At 40.9% G+C, this 27,018-nt stretch overlaps 1 protein-coding gene across 3 annotated transcripts; it reads left to right on the top strand.

Moving 5' to 3' along the window:
• Nucleotides 1-508: 508 nt before the first annotated feature.
• On the top strand, nt 509-26,052 carry armh3 (armadillo like helical domain containing 3). 3 transcript variants are annotated; one of them, XM_061769830.1, is made up of 26 exons: nt 509-636; nt 1,317-1,426; nt 1,517-1,573; nt 1,819-1,965; nt 2,064-2,171; nt 2,260-2,352; nt 2,694-2,768; nt 3,163-3,249; nt 3,441-3,497; nt 5,398-5,441; nt 6,197-6,257; nt 6,374-6,420; nt 7,282-7,357; nt 7,630-7,723; nt 8,977-9,078; nt 9,213-9,271; nt 9,357-9,422; nt 10,602-10,671; nt 10,884-10,944; nt 11,027-11,115; nt 16,631-16,713; nt 17,472-17,598; nt 18,596-18,671; nt 20,078-20,156; nt 24,553-24,669; nt 25,498-26,052. In XM_061769830.1, exons 2-26 carry the CDS (start codon nt 1,325-1,327, stop codon nt 25,588-25,590), a joined length of 2,070 nt encoding a protein of 689 aa, XP_061625814.1. In that variant the 5' UTR covers nt 509-636; nt 1,317-1,324; the 3' UTR covers nt 25,591-26,052. The 3 variants fall into 3 exon arrangements, with proteins under 3 accessions (XP_061625814.1, XP_061625815.1, XP_061625816.1); XM_061769831.1 differs by having other exon boundaries at nt 542-631; XM_061769832.1 differs by lacking the exon at nt 509-636 and adding an exon at nt 805-1,100.
• Nucleotides 26,053-27,018: the final 966 nt, after the last annotated feature.

Genomic DNA, 27,018 nt, shown 5'->3' with positions numbered 1-27,018 from the left:
ACAAAGTGGGAAGTATATTATATATACATAGTATATTCACTGATATACAGTATTTACAGCAGATGATGCATTCTACAGTACCCAGTACAGTATTGTGCAGCTTGAGAGGTACAGTATAACGTGGGTAATATAACAGTGTACGGTCCATTAGTGTCAAGGAGGAGTATCACACACAATGGATAGTTGTAATACAAATAATTAGTGAATGGTATAAAAAACATACTGAAAAGTACGTAATCATAGATGATCAACTCAAACAAAGACACAAAATGTAAAAAGTCAAAATATTTTCTTTCATACAGGATTGTTAAATTCAATACTAATACAAAATGTCAATGAGACGGCTGTCTGACGTGTTACTCAATGCGCAATAAAGGGAAATAACAACAACAACTCAAAACAGAATGAAATGAATCTATATTAAGTTATTGACCAATGACAACTTTGTTTATAACAAAGTATATTTTTATGAGGCAAAATACCTGTACTCTATTGTACTGTATGTGTGTATGTGGGTGCAGTGACACAATGTACCAGTAGAAGGCTCGGCAGTAGTTAGCAGTATGCTAGTTGAGGAGCTACTGTTGTGTTAAGGATTTATGACCTACATTATACACATCAAACATTCAAAGTGAGGTAAGAACCATCACTCGCATGATGCAGAAACGTGGCCAAACAATGCAACCCAATAATGACGTAAAATGTCCACGGCCACACATTCCTTGTAAAAGCTCGTTAAATGGATGCTAACTTCGCTTTCTTGTCAGATTTGAGCTAGGTAGCATTAGCTGTCGAGTCCCGAACCGTGAATTACTTGAGTATTATTAACAGGGGACGAAAATACCTTCATTAACACGATAAACGCATAGTATTTTGTTCAAAAATTAGTTAAAGTGAAGACTAGTGAACGAACATTGCGTCTTAGATAACGCTAGCTTGTTAGGTGCCCATACCATAAACATGAGCGTTTCATTTTGGCCAACATCAGTTGATAAGCATGTTACATGACTTGCACAATTGCAAATTTCCCTGTGAAAATCTTGCTGTGGGTTTTGGTTAAACTGTCAACCGACTGACAGTGAGTACGAGTCGTTGAATACGTAGGTAATTTGGGTTATAATAGTTGCTAACATCAGCGCCTGTGCTATTCAAGATACTGATAATTGTAAAGTACGTTATTGAATTACAATTGCAAACTGAGTAACATTCTGTATGATGATTACTATCTTATAGCTAATACTAGTTTGTGTCTTCCGTATAGCATTATCTGTGATTCCTGTCTGAATTTGTATTTATGTATGTGTCCATATCCTCAGACCTAGCCATGTCTCAGGTGGAGAAGAAGGCAGGTTTGCTGAGGAGGACATCGTCCTCCAAGAAGCCGCTTAAGGAGAAGGTGGTGTTGATGTATGACGAGATCTTCGCAGTGAGTATCGTGCATCATACATCCACAATGTAGCACTACGTATTTATAGCATATTAGGTTTGGAAACAATGTATTGTATGTTTGTTTTAGAAAGAGGACCCAGCTAAGAATAACCCTCGCTTCTGGGATGAGCTCTTTCTGATGAAGGTACAATATAGAGTCAGTACTTAAGTGTAATACATGAATGTGGTCTTTATAAAATCCATCCATGCCAATTACCGCCATTATAGTCAGCCTACAGTGGTGATAAAGTTCCATTTGACTAACTTGCATGGTCTGTATGTATTTTACATTGTATTTGCTACTTTGTCTATCATTGTCCTGTATTCATTTGCATGTCAAGCATTGTTCTGCATTTTGTGTGTTTCAAAATATCATGCCTCATTTTCTAGGTGAATTTGGAGTACCTGGAGTCGAAGCTGGAGAATGTAGATGGCGAGGAGGTGCAGCGGGTCCAGGACAACATCAACTCTCTCTTCCATCACAGCGTTCAGGCTCTCGGAGAGGAGCATCAGATCAAAGTGGTCAATGCTCTGCAGGTGACTATAGTTTTGGGACTGAATTGCATGCTGGATGTTTAAACTGTAACCAAATTCTCACTTTGTGCCACCTGTGTTCTCTCTTGCTGCTCTCCCAGACTCTATGTGCACTTTTCCGAGGAGTTCATCAAAAGAACAAGTCGGCGTCTGGCTTTGACATCATTAATATGCTTGTGGGCTTTGACAAGGCCGAGCAAAGGATGAAGGTATGCAGTCAATATACAATATGGAAGAACAAATCTTTCTGATGCATATCCATGGAAAATGTAAACGTCCATGGTGTGTTTGCTGCAGGACTTAATGGAAAGACTGGACAGCCTCCTTTGTGGAGACAGCTCAGAGAGTCTCAAGAGCCTTTGTCTCAAACTTCTGCTGTGTTTGGTGACGGTGAGACATCACAACTAGTCATTCGAACTGCTCTAAGTGCTAGAGGACTCTGCATCTCTTGCACAATTGTCAAAAAAAAAATGTACCGGCATTACCAGATAACTATTAACCCCTTATTGCTCAGTGACTGTTTTTTGTCAATGTCTTTATGTCTCAAAAGTGTTCTCTGTCAATTGACTGTCTGTTGTTGTACTAGAGCGGCTCCAACTACCGGAGACAAATTCCTTGTGTGTTTTTTGGACATACTTGGCAAATAAAGATGATTCTGATTCTGAAGTGTACAGTTGCTACTGTTACTGTCAGGGACTATTTTTTAACTTGATTATACTGTGTGTTTACAGGTAACAGACAATATTAGTCAGAACACCATCTTGGAATATGTGATGATCAACAGCATTTTTGAAGCCATTCTGCAGGTAATGATGGATGGATGGGTGTGAAAATTCTGTGCAGTTGATTTTGCACAGAAAGTACACAAACATATACTGAGGTACTATGTTCAGTTGGTTATTTTTTAATGCAGAAATCGGAGTTGGATTTTTTTTCCCAAGTTGGATTAAAAAAATAAAATAAAATCAGTATTTCAGTAAAAACGCTCAAATTGGGGAAAAAAGATTATCTGAAAGTTGGTTGTCTACTATTATCACTTGCCAAACAGTCATCACTTGTTAACATTCTCTTGTAGCGAGTATTGACTGTAAAAATACACAATGTACTTGAACATACTCTTGCAGTGTGTTCGTATTGTGATTGCTTTGTTTCTAAAACACTTGGTGGTCATCAGTGTTTCCACTCCCATCTCCTCCACAGATTCTTTCTGACGTGTCCAGTAGAGGGCAGCATGGTTATGATGCTGTCGTTCTTCTGGCCCTACTGGTCAATTACAGGAAGTATGAGGTTTGTTTGACTCACTTAATGCACCAATATTAGTAATATAATAAATACAATTGCCTTGATTGGACTTGGGGTGATTTTGTATTTTCAGTGCACTTGTGTGTGTCGTTTACAAAGTGTTGTTTAAATAAATACTTTAGGCCTCTATTTTCACTGCTTTCTCTCTGTCTCTCTCTCCCTCTCCCTCCTTCCAGTCTGTAAATCCATATATTGTGAAGCTCTCCATTGTGGATGATGAGCCAACACTGGATGTAAGTATGTCATGTACAATAGGCCTTCTGTACAAATACAAATACACATTTCCTCAAAACTTTGTAGGGGTTTGGGACATGCAAAGTGCGTAACTCACAATATAGTTTTTTATATTGTCCAATCGCCATCATTATCACGATTTCTCTATATTGTTTTTAAACCGCCAGTTTTAAAGCATCTGTACTGGAAACTAAAGAAAGTAGAGCGTAGTTTTATTAACATCCATCCCTCCATTTTCTGTACCGCTTATCCTCACTAGGGTTGCGGGTATGCAACATGTTTTTTGGGATTTGGGAGGAAACCGGAGTACCCGGAGAAAACCCTCACAGGGACGGGAAGAACATGCAAACTCCACACAGGCGTGGCCGGGATTTGAACCTCCGTCCTCAGAACTGTTAGGCAGATGTGCTAACCAGTCGTCCACCGTGCCACCTTTTATTAACATGAAGCAAAAAAAAAAAAGTAAAAAACATGAACATAAAAAACTCTAAGTTTCCCGTAGGTGTGAATGTGAGTGTGAATGGGTGTTTGTTTCTATGTGCCTTGCGATTGGCTGGCGACCGGTTCAGGGTGTACCCACCTCCCGCCCGAAGATAGCTAGGATAGGCTCCAGCAGCCCACGACCCTTGTGAGGAGAAGCGGTAAAGAAAATGGATGGATGGATGAACATAAAAAAATATTACAACAACGTTTACTTAACAGTACAACAAACGTAGAAAAATATATAACACTGTGAACTAGTTTACAGTCTTGAGTGTTTTTGCAGGTATGCAAGACCCAAACTAAAAAGATTGCCCCTCTCGGCGATAATGAGACTCCTTTAAATGTAAACATAATTTTCAAGTTATGATGCTACATGTGGCGTTAACATCATTGCTACTTGCAGATGTGCATCATCAAAAGATCACACGATTCACTGCTGCACCACTAGTAGTGGCTGAACAGCTAATTGTAGATGTGCTGGCAGCAATGGGGGCCTGTGCTGACGCTGCTCAAATATTCATGTTTTCCACATAATTACTTGATGGTACTTCTTGAAATGATGTTGTCATGCCATTGGCCATTGTCATGCACATTTCCGCATGATCGGGTAAATATGCTCACAGCTGATCAACCGTAATCGATATCGCGATCATAGCTCTAAGAGAAACGATTCGATTTTGGCTAGGATCTGGATGAAGGTACAGATACAACAATTTAATTACCGTATTTTCACGACCATAGGGAGCACCGTATTAAAAGGCGCAATCTCAGTTACGGGGTCTATTTCTGTATTTAACACATACATAAGGCACACCGTATTATTGGGCACAGGCATGGTAAAACATACGCTATCTTAAAACATAGAGTAGCATGCATGCACGCAAAAACAATGTTTTTAAAAAGGCAGCGGCAGCAAAACTGAGTTCGGTTGTACTTTATTGAAGTATTTAACTATGTACTCAGGTTATTTTTTGATCAATCCTCATCCACAACTCTATCAAAGTCCTCATCTTCTGTATCCGAAATGAACAGCTTGGCAAGTTCTCAATCAAACACGCCAGATTCAAGTCAGTCTCGTTTACGTGCGAAAGCTTGAACAAGCATCCACAATCCATCCACAAATTGTAGTGTAACTCGCCCGGCGCTGCCTCCTAGTCTTAGTAAAGCTGTGTTCGCCATCTGTCATCCATGGCTCCCACGCCGCTCGCAACTTCACTTTGAACGCCTTGTTTACACGGATGTCCAGCGGTTCGTCAAGCCTCCCGGAATGATGGCAAGCCCAGAGTTATTGCACTCAGTCGAATGGTGACTTGAGACGCTTCTCCCGGCTGTTCTTTGCCCATTAATCCATTGCTCGAGTTGGTCTTCCAACTTCATTCAAATCTAAATTTCATCTTTGTTGTTTTTTTCTCTCAGGGAATGGGGCTTGTTGTCCACCACGCTCTAACAGAATATAACAGGTAATGTAATCCTTTTCATGTTCATCCATCCATTCTCTTAACTGGTTATCCTCACTAGGGTCGCAGGTGTGCTGGCGCTTAGCTCAGCTGACTCTGGGCGAGAGGCGGGGTGCACCCTGAACTGGTCGCCAGCCAATCGCAGAGCACAAATAGACAAACAACCATTCGCATACACATTCACGCCTACGGATAATTTAGTGTCTTAAATTAACCTACCATGCATGTTTTGGGAATGTGGGAGGAAACGGGAGTACCCGGAGAAACCCCACAGGGAGAAAATGCAAACTCCACACAAGCGAGGCCTAATTTGAACCCGGGTCCTCTGAACTGTGTGGCAGATGTGCTAATCAGTTGTCCATCGTGCCGCCTCCTTTTTGTGTTAAAAAAACAAATGGTCTAGAATGATGAGCCCACCGGCACTAATAGTTTATTTTAGTGTTTTAAATAAATGTTCTATTTCTACTTGCCTGAAAAAAAATCGTAAAAAGTTATTTATAGCCTGCTGTCCTTTGTCAGTCAGCAATGTTTTTGTATGCACCAAGATTTGGATTAAAAATTCTGTTTCTAAAGTAAGTGGTTGTGTCGCTGGACAAATGTATCCAAGTGATGATTGACAACTTAGTATCAACCATTTTTGTGTATACAGTACAATAGGCTCTTGGTTACTTTGTCTTTGTCTGACTCTACCTATAATTCTGTAAACTACATTCCTTCCTTCTTCCTGTTAATTGTCCCTATTTGTTCTTTCTCTACAGGCAGTATAAAGACAAAGAGGAAGAGCACCAAGGTGGCTTCTTCTCCACCCTCACTAGTATGGTAGGTATTTCCTCCTTGCAATTTATTGAAAGGAAGGATATTTATATTTTGTATTGATGGTGAGATTTATTGTTCTCAATAGTTAAGTAGAGCTATGTTTTTACATCCCTCCTCAGGTGGGCAGCATGTTTATAGCAGATGCAGATGAGAAGCTGTCTGTTCAGTAAGTGCTAAGTAATCTAAAAAAAATGTAGCAATAAATTTTTTTTGTTTTGTTTGCCTCAATTTCTTACCATTTCTTTACCATTCTTCTTGATTATAAAACAAAAAAAATGTATTTCTGCCTCAAGTGCAGCGACACACATGAAGCTCAACATATAGAACATTTGAGGATGAAATTCGAATGCTGAATTTATTGTGTTGCTGACTCATATCTAAAGGTACCGTATTTTGCCAAACCAACTTTTTCTAGTATTTGGGATGTAATATTGTCTTCTGTGGTGCCTCAGTAAACGTGAAATATGAATTAAAATCGTCGACACATTCCTGAGTTCCAAAAGTTTTTCTGCCAAGTGGCCTGAAATCAGGGCTTATCTACGTCACTAGCAACGCTCTCTGCCTACCTCTCAGGTTCAAGCCAGAGCTGTCAACATAACGTGTGCTCTCACAAGTCAGTCTTCTACACGGAGGCAACCAATCAGAGGAAAGGTGGGGGGTTGGGGGGGGTCTTGGCCAAATATGGACAAAGCGGATACAAAACTGGGTCAAACAGAGGTAGCGGTCTGTGGACACTCTTACGACAAAAACAAGGTCTCTTTTTAAATGAAATGTACACTTTTATACTAAGTCCATGTTAGCGAGTCACTCAGTGGAGGTCAAAATATGGGACCTTTAAATTGATTTTGTAAGGACTATTTATAATAATAATAATAATGTGTAATTAGCTTGCCTTCGCTCCATTTGTTTTTCATTTTATTGGAAAAAATTGGTCATATTTGTCGTGCTGAGGATGTTATTTTTGTGTGTATATTTCTCTATTGATGAAGCTACTCGCTCTGACATTGAATTTCCATTTTGTCTGCAGGACCAATGAAGCAATTTTGCTGGCACTGTACGAGGCTGTGCATCTCAACCGCAACTTCATCACAGTATTAGCACAGGTAACATTCAAAGCTTTTCTTTCTCCAGTGTCCACACACATTGAGCTACATGTTAAACCCTGTGTCCTTCATGAAGATGTTATGTAGTGAGTCATAACCCTAGAGATGATGGTATTGTTCTTTTGAGTCAACTCATAGATAACTTCGAAGGTTCTAGCGCTCATGTCTTACTGCTATTGTTTTTCTCAGTGCTCTGATGGAAACACGAGTCTGTTGTTCACTGAGTGACACCTTTTATAATAACATCCTCAATGTTTTTGGTCTTTCCACAGAGCCACCCTGAGATTGACATTGTAGCTACGCCGACCAACCAACCTCAGACCATACCAACAACGCCGCTTGGCACAACGCCACCTTCTCTAGACAGTGTGTTGTTCTCTTTTTTTATTTAATGTATGCTTACAACCGTAGAGCTCTTTTTTGCCTAGTAGTTAGGGAGACATACCAAAAAGAATAGCATGTTTGATTAGTTTTACAACCTCTGAATTTGTTGAATGAAAAAGTAGTTTCTCCTCCAATGCCCCCAGCAAACTGTTGCTTTCCAATTTGAAGTATCCCAGAACGTCCACTGGAAATATGTATTTACAGAAGCTCGAAACCATAACTTACCCTTTAAACAATTTGGTTGTACCTAGAGGGACAGCAAAATGGAACAAAGCATTTTGAAAGCATTGAAGGTCTCTGCCTCTTTGCCTCAGTTTGAGCTTAACTTTGTTGCAACATGCATTTTTCATAACTACTTTACCAAACATTGCGACTTTGTCCTGCCAAGACCAAAAATTCCTGAACACACAAATGCACCTACACCAGCAGCCTTGTCAAATATTTACTAGTTTGTTTTACAAAAGGGAGAGTTGGTTCAGTTAATGGTCCTGCCACGACAGGTGTAAGACACCTTAGTAACACGTTTCTCATCGAACTGAATCTCTTCGTTTTGCGTTTTCACATACAGTTTGGGTTGCACACACGCTGTTACTTTTAATAGGCGCATGTTTCTATCTCAGGCTAGTTTGCCCATAGCTGCTTCAAAAACGAGTCATTTCCTGGATGAAATATTAACTCCTCTGTTGAGATGAACCTGTCACATTCAGCGTGCCTTCGAATATGATTACACGTGTGCCTGAAGTCAGGGATGTACAAGCGCACTGGAACTCCCTGTGATGGAATGTGTACAGACAGTGGGAAATGGTCCTCCTGTCCTGTGGGCTTGCAGTTATCGGAGGACGACGGAAACAAATGAGCATTTGAGCGAAGGAGTAGGAAAGAGTAGACCGCTTCATCATTTATGAAACAAGCAGTTGCGAGCAGAGCTTTTCAGTGGCTGGAGATGCTAGTCCAGATGACACAGCAGTTTCAGCAAATAAACTGAGACGTTCCTTCTCTTATCAATGTTTGCTAGAATGTGTATCACCACTACAAGGGTGTGCTTTCACTTTTAGAAGGCCAAGTCAAGGCTCAGGGATTTTTTGATTAATGTTAGTAAGGGACTAACTGACCTGGAACTGAGTTGTGGTGAATTGTTGGTCAGACTTAAACTCATTCAATAGAAGTTTTTTGTGCACGTGCACCTTTAGTAAACCCAAATTGGCAGAAGTTTTAATTGTCCATTCCTTGTGTAGCGATGAACAACCCAGAGCTGCCACTCGATCCCAACCTCCAGACAAGCAACCTTCTTATCACCTTCCTCAAGTACGCGTCCATCGTAATGCAGGATACTAAAGGTAAAAGTATTACTTTTCCTGTTCCATTTTCTTTCTTTTAATGCTTCCCTTTCCTTTCTTTCATACAGTCCATTGATACCTACATGATCTATGTACATGTCCTGAAATTATGATGTTATGTTACGTGTTTTCAGATGAGCATCGACTCAACAGTGCCAGACTTTGCTTAATCATCCTCACATGTATAGCTGAGGTAGGAGCAGTGTATATACTTTTGACATTCTTCAGTCCCCTGAGCCGTTGTGTTTACCACGTGATGTATGTGTGATGTATGACAGGACCAGTATGCTGATGCATTTCTGCACGATGACAATATGAACTTCAGAGTCAGTCTACATAGAATGGTGAGTCTATGGTATGAAAATGTCGAATGGTTTACTGTGTATGCATGTGCTATCATGTCACCTTGTGTGTTGTCATGGTCATGACTTTTGAAGCAATTATTTGAAAATAGTCTGAATTAATCATAGAGATTATGTCATGACATCAGTGAATATCCTTTATGTGATATTGATCTGTTTGACTGTAAGGAGAACAAAACAGCCTTTTCTTAACTGGCTAAGGGACGTATTGGTTGGGCTGACGGTGTTTTTTGTGAAAATATAATAATTAGTGGTTGGAGGTTTTAACTTTATTGTTAAGTGCCTCTGTAATCCATAGTTTTTCTGACCTAATGACCTAATCTACTGTTTTAGTGCAAATCTTTAACGAAAGAAGTTTAAGTCTGGAGATATGAGTGATAAAGGTAACTATTGATAGATTAGTTAGACTGAGGCACACCCTCAGTTGTGTCTAGGTGTTAGAACAATTTTCTTTTATCAAAAACTATTTTATTCTGAAAGAGGTTATTGATTATAAAGATTCTCACAACAGCCTCATGTCGATCTGTTTTATGGACTCTTCTAAGCCGTTGTTAATCAATGGGCATTATTAGAAATATAGAAAATGTGTAGTCTGTTTTGTCCTACCAGTACTGGTTTATATTGACCTAATGTGTCGAGATTTTAAATTTTATCCTTCATCATCACAGTGACCAATGGGTTAAAACAAGGAATAACGTTTCTTCTGTTATTTAATGTTGACCAACTCAATGACCAGCTTTCAGGAAATTGGAGACAAGGTAGTTATCATCAGTTTATTTTTGAAAGGGGATAATGCAATTTCATAAAACACATGAAGTACACATGGTTAAAAAAGCCAGAATTAGCCAGAAGGCTAGTAGTGAATCCTTTGCTGTATGCTTATAATCACGTTGCATTTTCCTCGTCCGGCAAAGGTCTGCAGCACTTGTTGAATGTTGTTTTAAATATGGTAAGGTATGATATTCAGCATAATAAAAAGGAAACTGTGTATGATAATGAAGCCAAAAACCTGCAGACATAGAATCAAACTTATCTTGATGACTCTGTTCTCGGTTGTTACGGAGTACAAATGTTGTGTTGTATGAACCAGGAGCTGTTGTTTGAAAAGTTAGGCAATCAAGTCAAATGAACATGTCCGTGTCATGTATTTGCCTTTTGCAGCCCATGAGGCACAGAAAGAAAGCCGTGGAGAAGAACATCCCTTGTCTTCCACTGGTGTGTGCAGTTCTAGGTAAGAACATGTTTTACATGTTTTCGTCACATTGGCCTCATCTTGGAGGTTTGATTTAATTCCTGTTTATAATTATACGCTGTTATCAGTGGTCCTATGTGTATTGCAATGTAACTGACATATTTGCTTTAATAGGCTTTATGGACATTTTTCAAGAGATAATCAGCCTTTACAATTAATTTTCCAACTGCTTTTTTTTTAACTTTCCATAGATCTGATGGTAGAATTTATTGTCACACACATGATGAAGGATTTCCCCATGGATTTATACTTGTGAGTAAACGTAATACACACTCGGGGCACACAAAATTGCATACATAGCCATCACATTTTTTTGTGTTTATGTCCTGATCAGGCGCTGTGTTCAGATCATTCACAAACTTCTCTGCTACCAGAAGAAGTGCAGAATCAGGTTACACTACACTTGGAGAGAGCTATGGTCAGGTAAGCGTCATTGCTAAAAAGGAAAATCAACTGTGACATCACATTAACCAACCACCGCAGCAATATGACCACGACAAGAACTGTATCAAAGCTGCCTTTGCAAAGATAATAATATGCCGTTTTGTTTGATACTTGTACTTTTAGTGGATCATGATTTGCAAAGATAATAATATGCCGTTTTGTTTGATACTTGTACCTTTAGTGGATCATGATTCGCTGAAGCACTTCAGCAACACACACACACACACACAAGGCTCAAAATATTTGTCTTTCTTTCATCAGTTTTGCAAAATTTGAGGATAAATTTGTTTGCAGCTTAATCACATAGGGACCCAAAGCAGGGATTTTATGAAACAATACAAATATCACAATATAATAGGGGGCGCTGAATGTAGGGCTGCAGCTAACTAATATTTTAGTACTTGAAAATTCTATCAAACAATTGATTATTTGGATAAACTATATTTTTGCTTGGTGAAAGTGGAATTTTGAATACAAAAGAGATAATAAAACCTTTCACGTACAACTAATTGGTTTCCTTTTTTATATAACTAACAGATTAAATTTTTTGAATTCACATTGTGCATAAAAGATGAGGCTTTTTTTAAAGCATTAACTTCCTTTATGCATCTTCACTCAAGCAGTTAGCATTTTTGCATTTTGTGACATTAATACATTAGGTTCATGGCTGTGCATTTATGAGCTTAATCCATCTGACTAGGAAAAGGAATATTCTTTGTACTACTACAAGTTTTGGAAGTGTTAAATTTGTTTAAATTAAAATGAAGAAACCTCCCTTCACCAAAACCTTCCTCTGTTTGGGTACATGTTGATGATCCATTTTACTCTTATTCCTATCTGGCCATATTTGCCACATTTTTCATTTACTTGACTCAAAGTTTTTCCACTTATAGATAATCAAATTGGCCATATGTCACAAAGTGACGACACTGAGCAAAAAACACATTGTATTTACCGTTATGGTTGCGTTATACTGTCCTTGTCAGAGTAAAACAAAAAAACAAGGTACTTTTATTGTCCATTCTTCAATATGCATGAAATTACGATACTCAAGGGCCCGCGGTGCTACAAAAGACAGTACACATAACAGAAATATAAAAGATCAATAAACTATCATATATGCAGTATAAAAAGTATTAATTGTATGTGCAAATATCAAAGGTCAGGTGACGTGTGCAACATAGTCAAGGTCAGAGAACCAAGGCAAATAAGACATTTGTAAATTAGATGACAAAACCGCAATGGTGAGGCGGGTGCTGTAAATGTCCTGCAGGGAGGGAAGAGAGGTTCCGATGAGAAGAGAGGTTCCAATGATCTCTGCTGCGCTCACTATGCGATGGAGAGTCTTGCGCCAGGATGCGGTGCAGGCTCCGTACCACACAGTGATGCAGTTGGTCAAGATGCTCTCTATGGTCCATCTGTAGAACGAGGACATGATGGTGGTCAGGGCTCTGGCTCTTCTCAGCTTGCGCAGGAAGTAGAGACGCTGGTGAGCTTTCTTGGCCAGTGATTAGGTGTTGCTGGTCCAGGAGAGGTCCTTGGTGATGTGCACTCCCAGGAGCTTGTTGCTGCGCACGCTCTCCACTGCAGCACCGTTGATGTTCAGGGGAGCATGCTGGGAGTGTGCTCTCCTGAAGTCCACAACAATCTCCTTGTTTTTGTCCACATTCAGGGAGAGATTGTTGTCCATGCACCACACGGCCAGGCGCTACTCCTGTAGTCTGTCTCGTCCCCGTTGCTGATGAGACCCACCCACCGTTGATGTTCAGTGGAGCATGCTGGGAGTGTGCTCTTCTGAAGCCCACAACAATCTCCTTGTTTTTGTCCACGTTCAGGGAGAGATTGTTGTCCATGCACCACACGGCCAGGCGCTACTCCTGTAGTCTGTCTCGTCCCCGTTGCTGATGAGACCCACCACAGTTGTGTCGTCTGCAAACCTGATGAAGAGGTTGGAGCTGTATGTCGGTGTGCAATCATAGGTCAGCAGGGTGAAGAGGAGGGGGCTCAAGACACAACCATGAGGGGCCGGCATGTTCAGAGTGATGGGGCTGGATGTGTTGGTGCCGACCCGTACTGCCTGCGGTCTCCCTGTCAGAAAATCCAGCAGCCAGTTGCACATTGAAGCTGGTCCAGTTTGTAGATCAGTTGTTTCGGGATGATGGTATTGAATGCTGAGCTGAAGTCTATGAACACCATCCTGACATATGAGTCCTTAGAGTCCAGGTGTGTGAGGGCAGAGTGGAGACTGCGTCCTCGGTTGACCGGTCCGGGGGGGGAACTTGACGTGGTGCATGACTAGCCGCTCGAAGCACTTGATCAGGATGGGAGCGAGTGCTACCGGACGGTAGTCATTGAGGCAGGATTGAGACGACCTCTTCGGGACCGGAATGATGGTGGTGGCTTTGAAGCACGTAGGGACAACACCGTGACTCAAGGAGGTGTTGAAAATGTCCGTGAAGACATCTGTGAGTTCAGCTGCACAGTCCCTCAGAACACGACCAGGTATGTTATCTGGGCCCGGGGCTTTTCGTGTGTTGATCCTATCAAAAGATCTTTTCACACTGTCCCTGTGTCAGCACTTGGTCACCAGGAGGGGGTGGAGTCTTGTTGCAGGGGTGCTGTTGTGTGCCTCAAAGCGAGCAAAGAAGTCATTCAGCTCATTTAGCAGGGAGGTGTAGCTGTCGCAGTTCTGTGGTTAGGGCTTATCGTCCGTAATGGTCTGAATACCTCGCCACAGACTCCTAGTGTCACTGCTGTCACTGAAGCGGTGGGAGATCTTCTTGGCGAGTACTCCCTCTTGGCCTCCCTGATGTTATCTGCCTAAAAGCCGCGTTGCAGACCTTCAGTAGTCTGTAGACCTCCCCCGACAGCCATGGCTTCTGATTGGCACGGACAGTGATGGACTTGGTGACGGCGACATCATCCATGCACTTGCTAGGCAGTAACAGTGTAACTCTCTCCTCACACACTCAGCCTCGAACTGAAATGGCTGAACAGCGTTCATCGCTGCCAGGGGCCGCTACTGTGGCTACTGCAAAAAACTCCAGGCGTCGGGCACATCACCGTTTGACGTCACTACCCAGAATGCACTGCGACGAAAAAACAATGGCGGCCTATGTTGAAATTACGATTTGTAAAAATGCATAAATCTGGAAATGTTTATCGAAAATTGTATCTTATCTTAAGTCAAAAGAGATCATATATACCAAACATGTCATTGTAATCGGAGTTCACTTTGTGCCTCAAGGGACCCTTATGGCCACACTCATACCTGTTTCCTAAATGGTTGGGAGGCTTTAACCAGTGGTCTGTAAGCGGCATTAGCATAACAGTGAGATGGTCTGAGGCGCCGAGGTGGGGGAGGGGAAGGGCCTTGTAGGGCCCTCTCAGGGGGGTAAACACATTGTCCAGAGTGTTATTTCCCTGTGTTGGAAAGTCAATATTTGAGTAGAGTTTAGGAAACAACCTTGGGGTGAGCATTGTTAAAGTCCCCAGGTAGGATGAGGAAAGCATCTGGGTGGGCCGTCAGCTGTTCACTGATAATGATAGTATAGCTCATTTAGCGCCTCACTCCTGTTATTGCTGGAGTTTGGAGGAATATAGACTGCCACAAGCAGTATGGCAGTGAATTCCCTTGGTAAATAAAACGGCCGGCACTTCAGAGCCATAAACTCCAGTAGCAGTGAGCAGTGTTGTCTGACCAAGATAGCGTCCCGGCACCAGGCCTCATTGATGTAAACACACAGTTTGCCGCTGCGAGTCTTGCCTCCCGCGAGAGTTCTCTCCACACGGTAGCATGCTAGCTGGTCAAGCTGAATGGCGCTGTCTGGAAGGCTGTTAAGCCATGTTTCCACAAACACAAAAACACAGCACTCTTACAGGTAGAGCGGAGCAGTCGAAAGTAATCCAGCTTGTTGTCCAGAGAGCGTACGTTGGCTAACACGATGGAGGGAATAGCCGGCTTGTGTGGTTTAGCCGCTAGCTTATCTCGGACACCTCTGCGCTTGCTCCATTTCCGCTCCCTCCTTCGCCGTTCGTGGCGCCTCCACTTTGGGCGCGACGCAGGAGTGGGGGTCGCAGCTGTTGTAGGCACCCGAAGCAGACCACACATTCGACTGTACTCATAATTAAAAGAGACATTCTGCAGCACGAACGTTATGTTAGTAAAGTCGACGAATGTTAAGCTCACTGATTTGCGCTATGTTAACTTCACCTCTCTCTCTGGTCCTGCTACGTGCGTGATACTCGGCGGTATGGTCCATGTTACAACGAACGGGTGCTCGCTTTGCATTTCACTGAAATTCTACCACACTTTTATTATTTCTATCTTTTTTTCTTTCTCTCTTCTCAATTTTGGTGTCACATTTTGCAACCGCTGTCTTCCCACTCCTCAATCAAACACTTCACTTCCGCATCCACACATCGGTGACATAAGTGCGTTGTGTCACATATGCCAGTTCCTGCTCCCATCTTCGCAACTGTCTCTGATTTGCAGTTTTGCTTTTCAGTGTTTCTTGATGCGCAAAATGTGAATTTTAACCCACAAGCTGCGATGAAACACTGCTTCATTCTAGCCTTGCACACAAACATTTTTAAGTAATGTTGTGCGTTTGTGCGTTGCAGATTCACCATGCTTTTTGCCTACCTGATCATTTTTGTGCATCTAGGATGCGGGACACACATCAAACGAGATCCCTGTATTAGGTATCCTTGTTTTTTGAGTGATGTTGTGGCTGGTTGCAATATATGTTTCATTTAATAACATGATTAAAAAAATATACCAGTTTCAAATATTTTCAAAAATAACATGTTAAAGTTGTTTTTTTGGGGGTTTTTTTCATTCAAGGTCCCAATTTTGCCCTCTTTCATCTTTTTTCCTCCTTGTTGTGTTGGGAAACACTGTTTTTGTACAATATGTGTTGTAAATCTCTTGATGCTTTTATTTGTTGTGCATCAATGTGTAAGAGTTTAAACCCTTTGCAAGCGAAAGGCAATTTCGCTCTAAAGTCATTGCCATGTGCATTTGGAAATAAATTGCATCATTGAGTTTGGATAATGAGTCTCTAAAGAAAGTGCAATCCATCGTGGTGGCCTTGGTTTCAGCCTGGTCAACACAACACAGGATCACATTCCACTTTTTAATGATCCCATTGAGCTGTGTCTCATTAGAATACTGATTCCTCTAATCAAACCAATAATCAGCTTCATTCTCTGGATGGCACCGCATTCCCTGCTTGTGGCAGTGATAATAGAGGGAAAACAAAAGAATGAGTCAAATTAAAGCGGCAGATGCTTGTTACCTTTCAATGTGTTTTAAAAAGCACATTTCTTAATGCTTTATTGCATAGGTTTCTCTTTGTCCTACTTTGTCATAATGGTGATGTACAGTACACTGAACAAAGCTTGGTGCTGCCATATCTTTCTCCTCATAGATGTCTATAAACCCTCTGGATTTGTTTTTTTCATTTATGAGTGCTCATCTCCCCCTGCATAGCCCTCATCAACCTGCTCAAGTTCCTGCTGTCAAATGAATCTACACTGCTTGCCAAGCACAACATCTTTCATCTGGCACTACTGGTAAGAAACACACACCAGTGTTAAAAAAGACAAAAAGGCTATATAGAGAAGTGTCAGGAAATTCTCTTGTGTGATGAAAGTGCACAACAATTTCAAGGTGTAAGAAAGGTTTTAAGACGGATGTCACAAAAGCTATATTTCAAACCCAAACTGAGTTTTCCCCCTTCATTGTGGGCCAGATGATCAACCAGCTCGTCTACAAAGAGACGTTTGCATTGATCTTTGCGCGAGAAGAGGCGAAAATTGTGGCAGGACAACTCGTGGCCGCTTCACCATGACAACACGCCGCTGCTCACAATGTCACGAGCATCTAACAGTTCCTGACTGAGAAGAACATTGCCCTGCTGGACTACCTTCCCTCTCATCCCGTCTTGTTCCATGTCATTTTTTGTTGTCCTTTTTACAAAGCTCAAGGGGGACATTAAGGTGACCTGTTTTGAAGACGAGCAGAACATCAAGATGGCTGTGACAACAGAGCTGCGGAGGGTAGTTCAGGACGTGGCACAGAACGCTGGCAAAGTGTGTTAGACTCCAGTGGGATTACTTAAAAAGGGAGACAACAAGGAAGTTTGGTTTTGAAGCTTATCTTTTGTGACATCAGTCTTGGAACCTTTCCAATACACCTTAAATTGTTTTAGGATGCAAATCAAGTTACCGGTAATTAGGTGGGAGCATGATGTAATGTAGCATAAATGTCTGCCTTGGATTTTAGAGTACTGTAGTATTAAATGATTTGGCCTTATTGTTTCCCTATCCAGGTGGTAAACCTGTTCAACATGTTCATCACATATGGTGACACATTTCTGCCAACATCTAATAGCTATGATGAGCTCTACTATGAGATTGTACGAATGCACCAAGTGTTTGACAACCTCTACTGTATGGGTACGTTTAATTTACTTAAAGCATTTATTAACCAAGTAAAGCTGAAGTCCTTGCACTAAGGATCAAAAACTTGCTAAAAGTCTTAAATGATTCATGACATTGACAGTTTAGGGATTTCTAACAGCATCTGTACAGATGCTTAATAAATTTATTATCCTTAAAATTACATTACATTGTTAAATTTGCTGTTCAGAAATGACGGACAATTAACGGGTATATTTCATTTGTAAAGAATTTAAAAATGTAATGAATTGCAATTAATCTGCTATCAGTATATATAGAAAATATACTTTCTGATTTATTAAAAGTATTGTTATACAGTGGTACCTTGACATATGTGTTTAATTCATTCCATGACCATGCTTTTAACTCAAATCAGTCATGTCAAATCAACGTTCAGTATTAAATTGAATGGAAATGCCATGAATCCATTTCAGCCCCCCGAAAAGCACTTAACATGACATTTAACATAATGATGATTTTTAATGATAAAAATAGCACTGTACAGTGTTGTACTGTATAAAAACATAATATTAACAAAATAGAATGTCAAGAAATAAACAGCTTTTCTTGAATTCTGTTTTGCTTTTGTCTTTTTTCCTATACTTATCCTCCCTTTCAGCAGCTTCTCCATCTTTTCATTGACAGAGGGTCGCAGTTTAGAAATTATTTAAACAAATTTTAGGGTGTTGTAGCCTTTCTCGACTTATTCTGCTTCAGTGTGGTACATATTGTAGAAGTACTATGCTTGCACTGCTTCGCCAATCCGACTACATGTACACTTTTCAGTTTCAATTCAATGGTCATCTGCTTCTTCTGAACACTCACTGTCTGAGGACTCATGTTTGGGGAAAAATAATTGGTACCAAGATAGAACATGCAAGCACAAAACACAACAAACTCACTTCGAGGTAACCACGTGAACTGATGGTGGCCAGATGTTTTAATTATTTTTTTTTAAATGAACTGTTTTAATCTGTGACTTGTTGCTTTTCAGTGCTGAGAGTGTCAACAAACACTGGCCAGTGGAAGGAGCCTGCGAGTAAAGTCACACATGCCCTCGTGAATGTTCGGTAATAATGCACGCACACACACACACATCAAAAACATATGCAAGAGTAAAAATTCAAAATGTGTTGTGTTTGATTAATTGTAAAGAAGAATGTGGCAGAGAAGGTCAAAATGGAGTGAATCATTCATTTGTATATAATTTTGTTTCTCCATCCCAACCTAATAATCCTTGTTTGAATTTATTCCATCTCCCCGCTTTGCCCTTCAGTAAGGTTCACACGCATACTGTCTCTTCCTACTCGCAAAGTAATTCCTCATCCATGATCCTTCGGGGTCACGCTGGCTTTGAGGTCTCTTCACTGCTCACATGAGCTGGTGTCTCCCTGAGGTTTCTTTCACCTAATCAGTTGCACTCTCCACAGAGCTTAAATTGGTCGTTGTAAAGGTTGAAGGGAAGGCAGCTGGATGCGAGCAAATAAGAATAATTTTCCAAAGACTAGATATATGAAGGCAGGGAGGAATAAAGAAGTCAGATGGTGAAATTAATTTGATTTCTCCCCCATCATCCCCGGCCGACATTCAATGGCCTTCCCCACGTAAATGACAGCAGAAAAACCATGGAGCAGAATTCTCGGTGTTGCTGTCACTATAATTAATTTCATATATAACACCAATAAAAGCTGAACCATTGCAGCTTACGCTTGTGCTTATGGCATCTATTTATACTTGGGCATATAAAACTGTTCATCCATCCGTCCATCCATCTTCTACACCGCTTATCCAGAATGGAATGCTAATGCGGGAAAATATTGCCTTTTTGAAATTCCCCGGTATGCTCTGTAAATATGAAGCAGCCAATTAGATCCTGTCAAATAAAAAGGAGGTACAAAGCAGTTCAACAGTTGCATACCTGCTATATTGTCAAACCGGCACATTAATACATTATTTGGGTATACCTTTATTTGGATTTGTTAGCTGCAGTTTTCTAAACATGTATTAACACACCATTCATTTCAGCCTGTACTTCACTGCAGATCAAATTGTTCTACAATTTTCTAAATTAAGACAAAATAGGATTCAGAACATATTTAATAATCAAGAGCTCCAATATATTTATTTGTACAGTATATGTGCTTAAAAGATTTTTGAAAAGTTTGCATCTCTGTATGATCAGACCAATCTTTGGTGTGCATTATGCCAACTCTGCTGCAATCTGCTGAGGCTTGACCTCATCTTCCCCCTATGAGATGAATTGGACTCAGACTGTGAGCCAGGTCTTCATCAGTGCCTCGTGGCTCTTAATGCTCTTGTGGGTTTTTAGGAGCAAATCCCAGCAGCCTGCTTCCAAAATTGTGATGAAGTCTTTTGCAGCAGACTGGAGCAGCAAATTTAATTACTGTAAATAGTGAAGGAGGTGTTCAGCCACATGTTGCTGTATACTCACTAACACGTTTGTTTTGTCTTTAAGGGCAATCATCAACCATTTTAACCCCAAGATTGAGTCATATGCTGCTGTGAACCACATCTCGCAACTGTCAGAAGAGCAGGTAATGTACACATTCTCACCAAAACATCAATATCTCATCAGCATTCAGGCTGGGTGTGGGATTACATAAAATTGAGACGGGACTCATTTGTATTATACAATGCATGGTATTGTTATTTTTTTTTTTTAACCATATACATCAGGGATGGGCACTTAATTTTCCACAGGGGCCACATGAGAAACTGGGACGGCTGTCGAGGGTCACACCAACATGCTAACCTCATCTGTGTTGCATGCAGTCATGCACACCATTATTGACACCCTTGAAGTTTAAGTACTAAATGTGGAATATCTCCTGAAGAAAATTCATGGGTCATCCAGCAAAATACAATATTTACAAAAAAACAATTTCCTTTCTAAAATTATTTTGGACCGCCAATTAAAAGATCCTGATGATATAGGTTTGGTACATTTCCATTTATTTATGAAGCAGTTATACAAGTTCTGCAAAAAAATGAAGGGGTGCCAGTATTCAGTATATTGTTCTAATTAGGAAATGCATATTTTGACAAAATTATAAGCAGTAATTAAAATTAGGCTACATAAATGCACATAACATTATATCACTATTTCATAACATTAACAAAAAGCATGCCAACAGAATTTATTTTATTTTTTTACATTTTTATAGTGTACTGACAGTTTGAGCACCAACCACGAACTCATAGCCGATCCTCGTCAGGACTCCCAGATAGACCACTGTTGGCATTTTCTTTCTTTTTTCTTTTTTTGTGAAAAATAGTCACTTGAGAGGTTGGAAAAGTCACTAAATATAGTGAAAATGTTGCTAAGTTGACAACACTGCTGACATAACTTCTAATGCCTGCTAGCTGCCTCGCTTGTACCATCCACACGCGTGTGCATCAAAATAGAAGCACCGCTTTCAAAAGAAAAGCACCACATATTTGATGTTTTATTTTGACTTCATGAACATTGCGAGGGCTGATCAGAGACTGTGGACTGGATATTGCCCGCAGACTGGGGTTTGCCAAGGTCGGAAATACATTTTAGTCACCAACGGTGTAGTGTTTCACTCACCGCACTTCCTTCCAGGTCGTGTTGGTTCAGTGCCCACTCAGACAGTATGAATGTCAGTGTGAATGGTTGTTTGTCCATGTTGTCTCTGTCGGGCGGAAACCTCTGTCCAAATTGGTCAATATCCTATTTTTTTTTCATATTGATCCTATTCCATTGTTGAGTCACCATGTGGGTCTGTTATTTTTTATAATTATTGACCCATCTAGTGTTGAAAATGGCTTGCTCTCTTTGACAAATCAATGTTAATGACTCAACAAACATGCCTTTTTTGTTTGTTTGTTTGTTTTCCTGCAAAGTTATGGTTTTGGAGATACAAAGATTCTTCTAGCATTACGTGCCCTGTGATTGAGTCTCTACTATGTAGTCTACCCTTTTGCCTGATGTCAGCTGGGATGGGCTTCAGCTTCCCTGACCCTGAACAGGATAAGCAGTATAAAAAAATTTGTTTTGGGAAAAAGCAAGCTGTCCAGACTAGACGCGCCCACAGGCCACAGTCTTAGCAACAGCTTGCTTTAGAACAGTGGTGTCAAACTCATTTTTGTCGCGGGCCACATTGTAGATATGATTTTCCTCAGAGGGCAATTATGATCGTAAAACCATATCAATGTTTAATCACCTCATCATATTATTACACATGGACAACAAATTGATGGATAACTAGTTTTTGAAATCAAAATGATGTGGCGGGCCGGATCTGGCCCCCGGGCCTATAGTTTGACACATGTGCTTTTGAAGGTGAGAACCTTTTTAACTTCAGTTCTGCCTTCATTCTTCATGGCATTCCTCTGAGATTTTGGTTTTGATTATGTGTTAGCAAAAGCAACCATTGATGCTTTCCATGATGAAAAGCTCCCATTCCAGCACATCTCCAACACCGTCTATTTGGTTGTGATCTGGTGCATGTGGAAGCCATTTGAGTGCTAAAAAATGTATTGAAATTATTTGGTCTTTCTGAAATTATGTACTGTATTTTCTTTGGTAAAGTAGCATTCATAAGATGGTACATTTGGGATAATTGTCATATTGGCAGTTGCATTTAAATATTTCTTAGTTAAGGCAAGGCAGCACAGTGTACTAGTGGATACTAGGTATGCTTCACAGTTGAGAGATTCTGCATTTGAAACTCTGCTCGGGCCTTCCTGTGTGGAGTTTACATGTTCTCCCCACGCATGCGTGGGATTTTTCCGGGTACGCCGGTTTGCTCCCATAGTCCCAAACATGCATGCTAGGTTACTGACTCTCAATTGTCCACAGGTGTGAATGTGAGGGTGAATGATTGTTCGTCTATACAGTATGTGCCTTGCAATTGATTGGCAACCAGTGCAGGGTGTACCCCGCCTCTCGCCCCAGATGAGGACAAGCGTTGTAGAAAATGGGTTGGATGGATGTGTAGTTGGGGCCAAGAAAATATGCCCCGCAACATTGCCCCTCTTAATGATGCAGCAGAAATGGAAACTCATCAGACAAGCAAGGTTCCTTCCATCTTGTGCCTGCTCCTTGAGTGTGGTCTAATTAGGATCACCCTGTGTGAAACAGATCCTCAGTTACATGTTTTAGCTGACCTGACCTGGTGTTGTCTTCTGCTGGAGTCAAAGTTTGGAAAATGTTTTGTGTAATATTTTGAGAGAGGTTCTTTTACATACTGTACCTTGGCCATAACACGTGGTCATTCTAGTTATTGTTGTTGCCTTTGCCAGATTTGTTATCAGTTTACCTACATTTGTGGCACTGGTTTAAGTATAATAATATTTTAATGTTTTGTCAACACGCACATAAACACTAAATGACTTTTTTTTTGGTCGTTAAGGAAGCGCTTGGATATACAGCTGATGAGACAAGTTCATTAAAGTCAAATGAGAGCACGGCGAGGACAGAAAATGTTTTTTTCAAAATGATGAGTGATGGATATGGTCATTATAATCCCACTATACTCTTTTCTGCTTGACTTAATCACAACAAGCAAGCTAGGGAAATGGAATTTTGTTGTGACTGAGCAGCTAGATTTCACATTGCGTGAGAAAGAATAAAAAATTAGACGAAAGAAGCCCAGTGGACTCGTGGTTAGCACATCTACCTCAATATTATCTGACTTCTGACTGCAGGGTATTGAATTTGTTCTGATACTGACAATGGGTCCTCAAATGCAGCATTAAGTGTTGAGTTACCTTTCTCTACCTTGAGTGAACACACCTACCTACCTGTACACCATCTTCCGGTAGTGTCTTTGTTCCTGGTAGTGACAAAAGAAGATTGATGATGTTAGAACCACAGACCAACATTAAAATGCAAACACACCCCAGCATGGGGCCGGTTGTGTTGTTTGTTGTTTGAGATAACAAAAACACAAGAGTCACGTGCCTGCGTCATGATGGAGAGCGTTGCCTTGGTGGCGGTGAGTTGCATTTGTGGGCGAAAGCGTCTTTGCTCAAGCGTCACATGAGCCAGCCTCCAGCCTCCTGTCTTCTCTGGATTCCTCTTTCATGCTCTGTTTACTTTCCTTCCATTTTTCATTTGTATTTGTTTTTGTGTGTGCTTCCAACCTGTTTGTCACAGCTGACACTTTTCCTCCTCTGACTGTCCCACCTCCCGCAGTTTCACCTCTTCCATGCTTTTCATTTCTTTTCCTTGGGGGCCAGCGGGAGTGCAAACACATTAATTGAGGTTATCATTCAAATCTGCCTCCACGTTTTCTCAGGGAGGCAACACTCAGACATGGGATGAATTTTCATCATAACGCCATTCTACAAATACAAATGTGTGGAGAGCTTGCGATTAATCAAAGTAAAATGTTTAAAAGTGATGACTCAGCTGTTTTAGACATACAGCATTCCATATGGTGAGTGAATGCAATAAATGGGACCAACCTACACTTTACATCGATATGTTTCCATTTGTCCACATCAACGGCATTTTTTGTTCGTGGAGGAAAGCGTTCCAATGCAAACGTTTTATGCTATGTTTCGGTGTCATTAATAATAATATGAAAAATGTCCGCATTAACGCCTATTTCACGACTGCGAGGGTAACTGTCAGGGGTAGAGCTGTGGAGAATGTTCGCATAATTAGCTCTGATTTCACTCCAGCTTCTCATCTCAGCTGGTCAAACGCAGACACACACTTTGTCAAGTTTTGTCATTTGGAATAAAGGCGCTGAGAGCGCCAGTGGATGATGCAAACGTTGAAGCAGAAGAGCTGGAAATAGCTTAGAGGGAGCCAGCTGATTATGATGATTTTGATGCGGCATGTGATTCCTCATAAATAAAATGTTGTGCTGAAGTATTCAACCCGAATGAATATTTGAGTGTCTCAGTACAAGACCGTATCATGCAATGTCTCCCTTTTTCCTCTGGCTGGGTCAGGTGTTGGAGGTGGTGCGCTCCAACTACGACACCCTGACACTCAAGCTGCAGGACGGTTTGGACCAGTTTGAGAGATACGCGGAGCAGCCCAAAGAGGCGGCTTTCTTTAAGGAGCTGGTAAGAGAACCAAAGTGCATTGTGTATACATTCAGATGAATACCAGCAAGTTTGACACCCCTCACATTTCCAACCATCAGTAATGCTCGTCTGTTGTCCTGTTTGCTGTTGTGCTATCTCAAAATGACTGTTGTGCAAAAGACCTGGGACCCCTTTCAGACAGTTTCACTAGGATGAACACGCCTGCCAATTTGGTGAGATTTTGTGTACAGGAAAGCCCTTGAAATAGTGATTTAAAAAATAATATTTTTTGGGGGGGGTCAGCTTTAACAACAGAAAACATCACTGTTGTACATTGTGTACCGGTGGTGGGCCTTTCACTTGGTACCTGTGCCTTCAGTCTGGACTTACCCGACCTAATCCACATCTTCATACCACCACAGTCATGTTGCAATTATAAGAAACCATGAGGGATGTTCGATACCACTTTTATTCAGACTGATACCATTAGAAGTATTCACTCTTAAGTTCTCAGTGAAACCGAATACCGATACCCGCTCACCATTGACATGTACTTTGTTTTTGAAATGTTTAAGTGAACGCAATCAATTGGTTCGCCTCAACAATTAGTTTGACGTATTGTTACTCGTACATAACATCATGAAACAGGTTCTCATTGGTTGTTGAGTTTCAATTTTTATTAGTTCATGCTGGAGAAACTGAAGAATCTCTGTGTTAAAAAGTCAACATTGTTCATGATTTGTAACGTTATCCTTAGACAGCGGTGATGCTGTTAAAAAGCCATGTCCTGTGTAACACAAAGAGTAGACAACGTGGGTGTGCAGTAGTGACTGGAATGACGAAGATCTGTCCCGTGTCTGTTTTCAGGTGCGCTCCATCAGCCTGAATGTGAGGAAGAACGTGTCTCTGAACACCCTGAGTCAGGATGTGCTTCTCAAAGAGTTCTCAACCATCTCCTGAGAAGCATCCTCATGCAGGACAGTGGACAGGCTCACACCCCAACCAACCTGAACATGCCCTCTTCATTCCTCTTGGAATATTGAAACTTCTCTCGCAGGCCGGAAGATCTTTTCACAAGGTCGGCTATACAGTGTGTGCGGGTGCAGGTGTAGCTCCTTGTGCGCAAGCTGCAGTATTGGCTGGACTGTTAACAGGCAAGAATGTTTGGATTCCACATAGTATGTAGTATTTTTAACCCAGTGCTTGTGCCGCCTGCTGTGCTTAATTTATTTCTCCACTTTGAGCTTTACGTTCTGTACACGTTGAATTAATTACATTTCAAGTATTTTAACTTGACACATTTTGCTGATAGATAAAGTTGATGCGCTGGAGCTACCAAAAGAAAGCCATGACAAACTACTGTATATCTTACCAGTCATTTGGTGTCATTCATATGGGGAGTTTTTTTGTTTTTTGGGGGAGGGGGAGGTGTGTGTGTGTGGGGGGGGTAAGTAGGTATGTGTTATTTACACATCGATTAAAGTTTGACAAATAAAAAATATACTGTGTACAATCACCTGTGTTTCTCATTAATTTACAGTTTCTAATTTAGGGGACATAGTTCTTTATACAGTGTTCCGTCGCTATATTGCAGTTCACCTATTGCATTGTGGATTTCGGAATTTCCGCCATATGGCGGAATTTTGAGTGTAATGTTATTTTGTGGAAAAAATAAACGCTAGCCTAAAACAAAACTTTAAAAAACAAAAAAATTCATTATAAGTCCTGGATTTTGTGGAATGTGAAATATGAATTCAAATTGTCCATGCATTCCTGAGTTCCAGAGGTTCTTCTGGCGAGAGGCCTGAAATCAGGTCATTCGAATTTCTCGAGCTTATCTATGTCACTAGCGAAGATCTCCGCCTACCTGTCCGCTCCCGAGCCGGCGCTGTCAACAACAAACACGTGTGCTCTCACAAGTGGGTCTTCTACATGGAGGCAACTAAGAGCAAAGAGGGCAGTCTTGGCCAAATATGGTTAATAGGATTGCGGGGAAGATCTTTTAATGAGAGTGGGGAGTTCATTGAGCTTTAAAATATATTTAAATAATTCAAAAATGTGGTTGTGAATTTCACCTATTGCGGTGGTGGTCTGAAAGCTAACCTTCACATTTAGTGTATATTTCAATTGAATATCCAGGCAAAGTGTGTATTGTACAGAAATTGATATTATTTCTACTTTGTAGGCTGTGTGTTTATGGTCACTGACGTCAATGCAGGCAGCTTGCGTTCAGTTCCCACTAGAATGCAAGTGTGAATGGTTGTGTGCCCTGTGGTATACTAGTGACCAGTTCAAGGTGTGGTCTGCCTTTCGCCAAGCTAACCCGCAATCCTGATCAGGATAAGAGGGTTAGAAAATGGATGTATGAGTGTTTAAGTGCATACCAAG

This window comes from Phyllopteryx taeniolatus, chromosome 4 (genome assembly GCF_024500385.1).
Source record: "Phyllopteryx taeniolatus isolate TA_2022b chromosome 4, UOR_Ptae_1.2, whole genome shotgun sequence".
NCBI classification, from domain to species: domain Eukaryota; kingdom Metazoa; phylum Chordata; class Actinopteri; order Syngnathiformes; family Syngnathidae; genus Phyllopteryx; species Phyllopteryx taeniolatus.
The sequence above is the reverse complement of the archived record's forward strand: the minus strand, read 5'-3'. Positions and strand labels throughout refer to the sequence as shown.

What these genes read in the sequence shown, in the direction of transcription:
- armh3 (XM_061769830.1), top strand. Translation starts at nt 1,325, where the DNA reads ATGTCTCAGGTGGAGAAGAAGGCAGGTTTGCTGAGGAGGACATCGTCC. An exon ending in TCAATTACAGGAAGTATGAG is followed by an intron (nt 3,250 to 3,440) that starts GTTTGTTTGACT and finishes CCCTCCTTCCAG; the next exon opens with TCTGTAAATCCATATATTGT. An exon ending in TGACAACCTCTACTGTATGG is followed by an intron (nt 17,599 to 18,595) that starts GTACGTTTAATT and finishes GTTGCTTTTCAG; the next exon opens with TGCTGAGAGTGTCAACAAAC.